Source organism: Pezoporus occidentalis, unplaced genomic scaffold, assembly GCF_034315485.1.
Source record: "Pezoporus occidentalis ecotype Australia unplaced genomic scaffold, CSIRO_AGI_Poc_V1 ctg192, whole genome shotgun sequence".
NCBI lineage: Eukaryota > Metazoa > Chordata > Aves > Psittaciformes > Psittacidae > Pezoporus > Pezoporus occidentalis.
In genome coordinates this window covers 1478762-1489865 of record NW_026913771.1, presented here as the reverse complement: position 1 = coordinate 1489865, position 11104 = coordinate 1478762, and the positions used below count along the sequence as shown (strand labels likewise).

Below are 11104 nucleotides of genomic sequence, written 5' to 3'. Positions count from 1 at the left end.
TAAGTCTGATGAACTTAGAATGTATTTTCTCTGAGAGGATTTTTTAATTAAAAAGTGATTAAGCTGTTGGTATTGGTGTTTCAGGAGAAGCTAATCCACAGTAAGTTACAATTTTTTGTTTGCCCAGTATTTTAGGAAGGATTGGTTAGTACATCTGCCCTTCTAAGCTGTGTATTGGGCTTAGTCACTCATTTTACTCACACAAGCAAAGCTTTTTCTAAAGGTGTTACTTGTTGACTAAATTAAGTAGAGCACTCCTTGTGTTTACACAGTACCCACACTATGCCTGTATGAAGAGAAAAACCTTCAAATGCTAAAGAAGCTCAACCGTATGTTCATGATTAAGTTTGGGAAAGCCTAAATATGGTTTTGTAACCAAGTCAGCTGCCAGTGTCTTTGTGGGCCCACCAGAGATTCCAAATCCAACCTTAAGTTCCCCCTACTGGTTTTTGTTCTTTGACTGGTTCAGTTCTTGTCCATCTCTCAAGGGAAGCTCTGCAGCAGCATCAGTCTGAGTATAAGCACTGATGAAATTTAAAAATTTCGAGGTCTTAATTTAAAAATGAATAGTTCTGATCTTGTACAAACTTCAAATGCAAGTTAAGGCATAGCTAGACCTCTCTGGGGAAACAAAGAGCAGTTTGTTCAGACAGAACTGAAGATACAGGCACAGCTGTGGCGGTGACCAAGCTCTAATTCTTCCCTGCCACCCTCAGGATTGCTCTGATGCCATTCAGCTGCACATTCTCCAGTTATGTACCTCACCTGCTGGGAACGGCTTCCATGAGAACCAGTCTCTTCTACTCCCATAGGTTTCCAGTTACAGATTTAGAAGCTTTTGCCTGTTTTCTTTAAGCTGGAGTCTTTTTGCCCAGTCACTCCAGTACCATGGTGAAGCAATCATAGGGCATAATTACACTGAACTGCAGTAAACTTCAAACAAATATGCAATTAGAAAAATACACAGCACACTATAGCAAAACCCAGGTTGAACATAAAATGATACCTCTTAGCTTGAATCTTCCATCTAAATTCTAATTTATACTAAATTCTACTGGTTTACCTGTACCTTTAAGGGTGCCATCATGCCCTATAAATCTGGCTGTGTCAGCTGCAACTTCATAGTACTCAGATACTCTGCCTGGCTAGTTGAGTTACTACATCATCCATCAAGTCAGTCTCTAACTTTTTAATTGTAGGGTTGGTTTTTTTTTTTCCAAAATTTACAAGTTCCATAAAGCTATTAAGACATGCTCAAGTAAATGGCAACTCAGTTTAACTTTGATGTAACAATAATTTGAGTGTTTTTTTCAGTTTTATCTTAATAGCAAGGTGAAAAAAGACAAGTAGGAAAAAAAGGGAGATTTTATCTAACTTAGCTCTACAATTCGCATAAAGACTAGTCATGAATAAGTTGTAGCACTTGGATGGTTTTTGTTTTTCAGAGACAGTAGTTTAACAGGAAAAGTATAGCTAGCAGTGAGCTGTGCTTAGGTGTAGGGTCATACTTAAAACAGTAATGAATCTTACTTCTTTATTCAACATGCAGCAAACGAATAGATTTAAATGCATTTATTCTCTCTGATTTTTATGCATACTACAAATTGCAAATATAGTATAAAATAGATTCTCCCCTGTAAGAAAATCTGGTTCCTGTTATGACAAAAATATAGTATTAAAGATTTGTTTTAAAAATATCAACTTTGTAAAATGTTAAGTAAAAAACTACCAATAGTGGTTGGTTTCTCTATTGAGCCAAAGATCCATTAGAAGCCTACAAGAACCTAAAGGGGAAAAGTCTTATGGCTTATCTCCAGGTACAGTGAGAAATAGTTGCTGTTACAAGTGCATGAATAAGAAGCTCATTTCTCTCATCAGTTGGGCGAGCATTAAAGGATCTTTAATGCAAAAAGTGACAAGTAGCTCTAATTCTCACTGTAGTCCAGAGTACAAAATTTACTCATTAGCTTAATAAAATTGGTAGGTCAACCTTTTGATTTGAGTCATGTTAGAAAGGTAAATACAATTCAGTACAATGTGGAACTCTACTGAAAACTTTTAAGATAAAATGTTGCATTAAGAAGCTGCTACAAGAAATAACGCAGCATTTTTTCAAGGACTTGTTTCCTACAAGCATCACAAGAGAAGCAATGCTGACTTCTGTGCATCCAGTCTGTAAACTTACTTTTCTTATGCTTAAGGTCAAGTTCACATTTTCTGTGCGGTTTTAAGTACCAGAACGTTTCATAGAAGCATGTTATCTAGAATTTGGGAACTCGTTCCTTCTGCCACCTACAATTTATCTGCAGTAAACTGAAAAACCTTGGCTTGAACAAACAAATGGCAAACCAAGTTGTTTCAACATGCTTTAGAAAATCTGTAGATGCATAGATGTAGCTCCATCCTTCCACTTGTTAACATGGTCTGCAATAACAGTTCTGCAGAGTGGACACGTTTTTTCTCTATTAAACCATAAAGAGATGCATTCTTCACAAAATGTGTGCTGTAATGAAAAGAATGAGAACTTAGAGCTTCTAAGCTCTTCCATTTATAAGATGGTATATAATTTGCATAGCCTAATTTCTAAAAATAATCAGAAGACACACACTCACTAATCCAACTTCATGTTGGTGGGTTTACCAGCTGGTTAAAGTATTTTTAAGTTTGCAACAAATAATTCTCATAGTGTGTATTACCTGGCAGATAAGCAGAATAGGCTTCTGAAATTCAGCTTGGCAGATTGAACAAATGTCATCCGATTCAGAGCACTGTCTCTTGCTAGCTGTCACCCCATAGTGCTGTAAAACAAGGGATTTTAGTTAATAGAGAGAGAAAAAAAGCCAAAACAAAACAGAGAAATACCAGGACAGAAAGGTATTGGGAATAAGGGCTGCTGTGTCAGGAAAACTATTCAGTCCTTACTCAGCGAGATGTTGCTGTGGTTTTTAATAGTTGCCTTGGGGCCTAAAGCTTATCTGCTCCTACATACCATGCTGTCCAGTTAGTATCTTCCCCTGATCACAGTTACTGGATAAACCACAGATTTATTTTGACAGTGTCCTCTAAGCAAAATTCTGTGGTAAGTTCCAATTTGATCAAGATAGCAGTTAGAAAATGAGGAGTGTTTTATTGTTCTTGTAGTTCAATGAAACTGTGCTCCAAAACCTTCTACGCATTTTACATGAACAGCAGGCTCTAAACAGTATGTCTGCTACAGAGAAAGATTATCTAGAAACTTAGAATTCCAACAAGTTACTTGCATGTCAGTTATTTTGGCAAGCTTCAATTATGACTGCATTTCAGCATAAAGCTGTCTGCATCCAACCAAAGTTTATTCCAGTTAAAAAGCAGGAAGAGGGACAAAAAGGGTATGTTATTACACATACATTTATCTGAAGACATATGCAGAATAGATCTGGGGGATAAGGGGTGTTGTTCAAATGACAATGTAATCACGCAGTAAAGGAATTCAGACTGTAAAATGGGAGAATAAGTATGCAGGGTGGCTTTACTTTTAAAATGCAGTTGTCTATTGCTAGAACAGAAAGTAATACAGGAATGAGGTTATTCATTGGGTTTATTGCTTTGTCATAAGAGAATTCAGTACTCACTGGTTGTGTGAAAAATATCCGTAAGACCTGTCTGAAGTTTCTCAATTGTCCAAAAAAGCTCAAAAGCTGAAATGAGAAAGAAAACTTGAGTTACATGTAGTATTTTTTCTCTGTGAACTAAAAAGCTTTGAAGCTTTTGTGCAGACTCTAACATCAGAAGTCTTGCTGCTAGTTTGATGCTGGCAGGATCATAAGCAAAGCTATAGTTCAGACTGACCTTATTTAATTGCTTAATATGTAACCAAACTAAGAATTTACCCCGCAGGTTTTTTCCTCAGTAGGTGTCTGTTCTTCAAAAGAAAAGTAGTGTTTATGTTCTAAAAGGAAGCATGCAAGTGCAAGTCTATCAGCATTATGGTTATATACACGATAGTCTTCAGACTTGTAATAATTAAGATACCTTAGTATCATTTTTCATGTTCAAAGCCAAACTTGTGCCAAGTCTGGTTACACTTGAGGCAGATCAACTCTCTAGTGAAGTAGACAGCCAGTATGAACATTTATGTTTAACTTCTTTAGCATCACAACAGGTCTATCCAGCAGAGAGAAAAATCTAGTTTCCTGGAAAATGTTCATTCTTCTAGCCGTGAATTTTCTCTTTATTTTTTCAGGCTCTTTTCCTCAATATCTGGTAACAGCATCTGATGTGAGGGGACCTATAGTAACAGTGTTCTTTGCTATGCAACCCACATCCATTCCCAGAACAGGTGCAGGAAAAAGATGATTTGGTCTCTTGAGCCAGTTTTCCTATCAGTTTTGGAAAGCTGTATCACTTAAACTAAAGCATGAACTTCACTGTAGTGACAGGACAAGGGGTAACGGGTTAAAACTTAAACAGGGGAAGTTTAGCTTGGATATAAGGAGGAAATTCTTTCCTGTTAGGGTGGTGAGGCACTGGAATGGGTTGCCCAGGGAGGTTGTGAATGCTCCATCCCTGGCAGTGTTCAAGGCCAGGTTGGATGAAGCCTTGGGTGACATGGTTTAGTGTGAGGTGTCCCTGCCCATGGCAGGGGGGTTGGAACTGGATGATCTTAAGGTCCTTTCCAGCCCTAACCATTCTATGATTCTATGATTCTAACTTGCAAATCAGTTCAAACACAAGGGAACTTTCAGAAATGTGGTAGTTCATGCATCTCTAACTCGCTGTAATAATTACTGCAAAACACTTTAAGAGGAATATAAAGCTTACGTACTTTTAGGATGAGGTAGAGAAGGCCCAGCAATATCTCAAGGGTCCATCCTAGTACACCGTCTAGCTCCCCATAGCCAATAAGATAACGGAACCAAACTGGTATGGGGACAAACATACGGTAATACTGGCAGAGTTCTTCTAACAGCATGTACCAGTAGCCCTAAGCAAGACATGCAAAAGAATCACTTAAGATTTAGAACACAAAGGATTTTTAAAATAGAGAAGTGACACATTGTTATACTTTGAAGTAACTTCCTGTTGTATTATCTTGAAACAACTAAATGTGGAGCATGAAAAAGAATTATGACCAGATGATAAGTCTCACCACAGTTGTACAAACACAATAACACGCCTGTTGTACTGCAGAAAATCAAATTAATAGGCTAAAATAGGATGGCTTGTCAGATGCCTTCCTGCTTTGCAATACTATCAGTCTTACTTACATAAGCATTAAAAAAATAAATAAAAGTTACATGAAAATGGAAAATAAGACAAATCCAGTCCCGTAGATCAGCTTTTCATTAGCAGTCATGTCCTGCACTCAGGATTAAAGCATGTGAGTAAGGCCCATTCTTTTATCAACAAATACAAACTGTTTTCCTGTAAGTGTTAGTTCATGCCTCTGTAAGAAGCCTTATCTTGAGATAATTAACTCCTATATAGGATGGGATGATAAGAAAACTGGGGGGCCAGAAACGAAGCACAGGGTAGCTGGATGGAACAGGTAAAGAGTGTTCAGTGACAGCCTAAAAATTACTGAATAACAACTCCAAGGCACAGGTGTCCTGCACAGGGCTCTGCGTGTGTGCATGTATAATCACAGGTATTTAGCTTAGCTCTTACCTTATTTCCTTATATTTGTCTTTAAAACTGTATTTATAACAGGCAAGAAGTGCTCTTTCTACAATGTACACTGGATAATGCCACAATTTGCCACTATTGATCAGATTTCTTCTTTAATCTAGACAATGGCAGTTTAAGTCACAGTTGGTGTAACAGAATTTTCAATAACTACTTTTTAGATGTTACATCAGTAGCTGTAGGAAAAACCCCTAGATAGGTTGATTATAAGTCAGTATTTAGAGAAAGCAGTTGTACCTGAGAAAAACTTGTTCTGGTACGTTTTGCAAGAGAAAAACCTACCAAAGCATCTGTTCAAATGCTGCCACATATGAACTGTGCTTTTTAGTCTCTATTTTATTTTTTTTTTTAAAGCAGTACTAGCATTTGATATTTTGACATAAATTTTAATTGCTTTTGCCTCTTTCAGGAAGCAGATAAAAATAAACACCCCACCAACCAGTGCAGGCTTCTGTGAAAATGATTAAACTTCACTAGTTCAAGGAATTAAGCTACAAATCAAATTAACTGATCTGACACAACTATTGCTTCATTTATTAACAGAAGAAAATACAGCATTATTTTTGAAGACAGAAAACCAGCTGTTTGCATGCACAGATCTTAACGTCTTCCCACGTCAGTTACTGTCACGCACATAAAAAATTTACTGTGCTTCAGCTGCAACTGCCTCTCCACGCACTCTTACACTGCAGCAAATAAAAGGTTTCCACATTGCCCCCCACTTAGAGACAGAAATAAACCCGTTTATTCGATGACATAATGCAAGCAGTTGTTTCAGATCAGACTGTAAACCTTCCTTAGCACCAAGCAGGGAAGAACCTGAAATCCACAGGGTTTTCTTGCCCACAGTGTGGTGATGGATTATATACAGACCTTTAATTAAAAAGACTTTTATCTAGGTAGCTTTTAATAATTAGCTAATTTTACCTTAAAAGAATCTTCATAAGGAAGCAAAAATACAGCTTGTTTCCTTACCTTAGATTTAAAGGACATCATGAAAGAAGGCACCAAGAGAATAATGCACTTCAAGCCCATGAAGAGGAATTTCAGAATGAAGTCTGTGACTCCCACAATCCAGAGTACCTCCCAGAAGTTCATAAAATCCACAGTAGGGTTTAAGAAGATTAAGCTACAAGGGAAGTATCAGAAGTTACTGGAACACCCTATTTAGAGGAAAGCAAAACCAGAGATTATCCCAGCAGGTTTAATTATAAAAGAAAACCTGGTTTACACAGAGGGAAAACACTTGCTAACAAAATGAACTCTTCATTGTAAATTACCATTCATGATATCTGACAAGCTGTCAATTTTTGAACCTTCCTCACTACCCCCATCCTCTAGAGACAGGCTTGCTTTCTCACTGTAGCAATACAGCCTCTGGCTGATTTACAGCCAAGACTGTAGTCACAGAATAGTAAGGGGAACAAAATAAATTGGAGGCATAAGCTCCACAGATCCCTAGAATGCCATATTCAATACTGCAAAGGCAAGCTCGCAGGGTCAAAGCTGGGAATAAACCCAGGTACATTCCTCATGGTACACCTGTGCCATAAATTGCTTATGGGGTCTAGCAAATTCCAGCATACTGCTTTTAAGGACAGCACGTGTTCAGCTGGGCAGAAGAGGAATGGAGATTAATTGTGGCATTGGTTTCTCCTTCATTTTAAAGAAAAACAGCAGCATCCCAGATAAAATGTTCCCAGTTAACATTTAATTTGCTTACCTGTAATACAGTGACTGAGAATGAAACGTGTAATACAAGAGGAGGGATGATCCAGTTAAGTATACTAGTAACCAAGCACATTGCAACTTGGAGCACCGTTCCTGTAAGGTAATTGTAAAGACGTATTACAGTCCTTATCTCAGTATCAGTGTCTTAAATGTATCTCCAAAGCACTAAGTCTGTTGTACCTGAACAGTTATTACTAGAGGATTTTCTCTCTTTTTTTTTGGGTTTAGGCCAAATAAAACAGAACTCAGTGGAAAGGTAAAACAGTTATTTCGGTTTTCAATGTAATGATTTCTATGTGTATCAAGTTTTTTTCTAAAAACACGACCAAAACCCACCCCACTCTAAAGAAACAGCAGATTTTTCTTTGGGAGTGAACAGAGACAGCTGAAAGCTTTAACTTCCACCTGCTGTTCAGTTCCATAAATATATTTAAGAAGTTCTTCCATGAATTCCAAAAAACTTTTATCAGTTGAAGTGATTTCAATATTCAAAGTCAGAGAAAAGAAAAAACCCTTGTTTTGAATTTTGCAAGCCTTACTTATCTGAGCAGTTCTACCCTATACAGAAGCATTGAAACTTAACTTCCATCTTGAAACCCTGACACCTAATAGTCTTCGGTAAATTAACCAGTATCTCCACTCACATTTCTTTCAAAAATTGATGGATAAAGGTCTTGGTTAAGTTACAGAATTTTGTTGTATAGCGTGATACTTACTCTTAGAAAAACCTGATTTACTATGCTTTTGTTTGCATACACATAAGTTGTTAGAAGCCCAATTCCAAGAGAAATGCCTATTAGGAAAAAAGGGTCAGTTATACACAAAAAAAAAAAAAAGAAAGAAGAAAAATACAGAACTGGGTTATAAAACCAGCCACTTCTAATACATCTTTGTAATTACAATTAATAGCTCAGGCTGTCAAGCCAGAATAATTATGCACATTGTACATGTGCCAGCAAAGGAAACAGAAGCCACTGAAATGTAGTTAGTAAATCTCTCTTTCTGATAAAGCAAATAAAAATAAAGCTAAAAATAAATTGCATTATATTTTAGGCATGGTTATTAGTGTATCTCTTGAGGGGGGAGGAGGGTCTGTTCCTTCAGACCTTATTTTGTTATACTCTACCAATTATATGCTGCATGACCAATCTGACACACAGAATCAAGATATACGGCAGACTTTTGTGCAGCCACTGGAGCAGGTATCTGAGCTCCGAGAGGGAGCTGCTGCTGTGTTCCTCTGTGTCTGGAGCAGAATCATCGAGTCCCCCTGCTTCGCCGTGGCCATGTCTATGGGAGCGACTATGGGAACCTGGCCTTGAATGCTGGGAATTCGCATTTTCTCTGGCTTCTCCCACAGCAGAGTTCAGCTGTATGCGAATGTCTCCACTATGATGGCACGAGCTCTCTCCCGACAACCTCACTGCGTGGGTGCTCTGAGGAGATGAAGAGTCATTGCCGCTCCCTTGGATGTTGTGGAGATGACTGCAGTTTGGTTGCATGGTGGGATTTTTTTTCTGGTACAGATTCCTGCTATTTTGTCTCCTAAAGTGGGATATTAAAAGTCACAGCTGAAGGAAGAGAGAATTAGTTCAGGGGAAAAAAAAAAAACAACAAAACAAAGCAAAAAACACCCCAACAAAACAGAAACCCCAACACAAATACAATAGTGAAGTAAAGATTCATTTTGTCCTGAAAGCTGGTGTGCTGGCTTTGCACCCTGTCTGCACGGGGCAACTTTCTGTGTGCCATATAAAATTATTTCCTTTTTCTCACGTGCAGATTTTCTAGCCTGGCTGCCTTAGTAGAATTTAAAGTTGCTTCAATGCAAATCAGAAGAGCAAAAGCTGCTGAACAGGAGACCAGCACTAGCTTGTACAAAAGAGATCTTAGAAGTGCTGCATGATTTCACAAAAATAGTAACAGTAATAGGCCAAAGAAGCAGCAAACAATGATGGGAAGGAAGCAAAGAGTACATTTACATGTGCCCATAAAATAGTAAGCATTTGTTCAGACAAGCCTAGTCAAAAGCCAGTGCATGCTCAAAATTGAGGGCCATTATGAGATTAATGAGATTATCCTGTCTGGGTAAGTGAGCAGAACCAGGTTAGTCCATTTTGTAAGAAGCATTTAAAAGAGCCTGGACCATATGGTCTAGGTGAAAAGACTTGCAGCCCACAAGCCATAAGCTAACAGCGAGACCACCCAGATGAGGTCTTATTTATCTTTCCTTTGGCATCTTTCTGTTGTCCTCCTGGGCAGCTTTTCACTTGTGTGTCAGTCTTAACATTGGTCAAATAGTGTTAGATCTACACCTCTGGACTGGTTTGACATCAGAGTAATGATTTTGCAGAATGCTCTGAAGTGAGATTTAGCACAATACTTGTAACTACAGAATAGTATTATTAGGAAACATTAGGAATTTTCTTACAATCCTTTTTCTGTGATTCAAACTCTTTCGGATTCCTCTTTGAAATTACTTTTTTCCAAAGCTCAGTGTACATACACAGCTAGTTCCACTGGGGATACAGAAAGGTTAAAACAAAATTGGCTTTGTGCTGTGAAAAGTTGTTAATATATTAAACCCAGAATTCTTAAGCCTTTAAAGGGGGATTTTATTAGAAGAGTAAATTGCATCAATTTAAATAATATATGAATACGGACACTTTACTAACACTGAGAAGTGCAGCTGCTACTACTTTATTTCTGTTGGTCAAAGATTACATCACACTTAAGTCCAGCCAAAACTCATGTTCTGTTATTTTATGCACATGAATAAAGCCAACAAGCTGGAGACAGTACTGACTTGCGTGAGCAGCATCACTAAGAGTGTCTGCAGGACCAGACCACGAACGCTCTCTTTAAAAGGACGGGAATTACATGCCTCACTAGCAGCCTTCAGTTAGCATTTTAGGGTCTGCTTCTGCAAAACCTTGACAGGTCGCTGTTAAGGCAGCGATCCCATTGTTCGAGTGGCTCAGCTTCCCTTGGCACCCTGCCTAACAAACTTTCAAGTAACTAAGTTAATAAACGGGATTTCAAACCGAAAGAAACCCGCACCCAGCTCCCAGGGTTCCTCCCCCTCCCCTAATTAGAGGAAATTAGGTCCTTGATAAAAAGGCTCTTTCCCTCCACCGTTCCCCGTTTCTCCCTGGGCCGCCGTCTCCCATCGCACCCGGACGGACTCGTTCCCGCTGGGCCGCGGCGGCCTCGCCCGCTCCCCTCACGGGGCCGCGCCGCGGCCGGATCCCGCCGTCACCCTCCTGTGGTGCCGCGCGCCGCCGACGGAGCGCCGGGGGTCCCCGCCGGCCTCCACGGAAGCCCCGGCGTAGGGAAGGGGTGACCCTGGTGGGGCATCGCCGCTTCCTCGCCCCGTCCCAGGTTGTGAGGGGGAGCGGCCGCCGGCAGCCCTTGTCCCGCCCTCCCCTGCATGGGCCCGGCAGCGGTACCTCATCAGGCGGCCGGCGCCTTCCGCCCGCTGCCACTGCCCAGGCCGCGGCCGTCCGCCTCCTCCATCGCTGCTGCTGAGGCCGAGTGGGTGGGACAGGGAGCGGAGGGGGGAGGAAGAGGAGGAGCCGCGCGGGGAGGAGGAGGAGGAAGGCATCGAGCTGGGTGTTGCTCTGGCAACGGGCGACCGCGGGTTCTCGAGGCCTTCGCCTCATGAGGGGACAGGGCACCGGGAGGCTGTGATGGAGCTCGCCTCAGGAGC

General features: G+C 40.1%; 1 protein-coding gene across 2 annotated transcripts; it reads right to left on the bottom strand.

Annotated features, from left to right (window-relative positions):
• Positions 1-1557: 1557 nt before the first annotated feature.
• Positions 1558-11014, bottom strand: RNFT1 (ring finger protein, transmembrane 1). Of its 2 annotated transcripts, none has more exons than XM_062617135.1 (9): positions 10845-11014; positions 8522-8940; positions 8112-8188; positions 7388-7488; positions 6640-6793; positions 4805-4963; positions 3612-3677; positions 2697-2798; positions 1558-2503 (listed from the first exon to the last, which is right to left on the bottom strand). In XM_062617135.1, the coding sequence occupies exons 1-9, from the start codon at positions 10997-10999 to the stop codon at positions 2369-2371; spliced, it is 1368 nt and encodes a 455-aa protein (XP_062473119.1). In that variant the 5' UTR covers positions 11000-11014; the 3' UTR covers positions 1558-2368. The 2 variants fall into 2 exon arrangements, with proteins under 2 accessions (XP_062473119.1, XP_062473120.1); XM_062617136.1 differs by having other exon boundaries at positions 8522-8966; positions 10845-10946.
• Between the last annotated feature and the right edge of the window lie 90 nt (positions 11015-11104).

Bases quoted from the DNA above. Each gene is read 5' to 3' on its own strand.
- RNFT1 (XM_062617135.1), bottom strand. From the start codon at position 10,999: ATGCCTTCCTCCTCCTCCTCCCCGCGCGGCTCCTCCTCTTCCTCCCCC. The intron at 7,489-8,111 runs GTAAGTATCACG...ATTACCTTACAG, and splicing joins TAAATCAGGTTTTTCTAAGA to GAACGGTGCTCCAAGTTGCA. The intron at 4,964-6,639 runs GTAAGGAAACAA...TGTCTTGCTTAG, and splicing joins TGATGTCCTTTAAATCTAAG to GGCTACTGGTACATGCTGTT.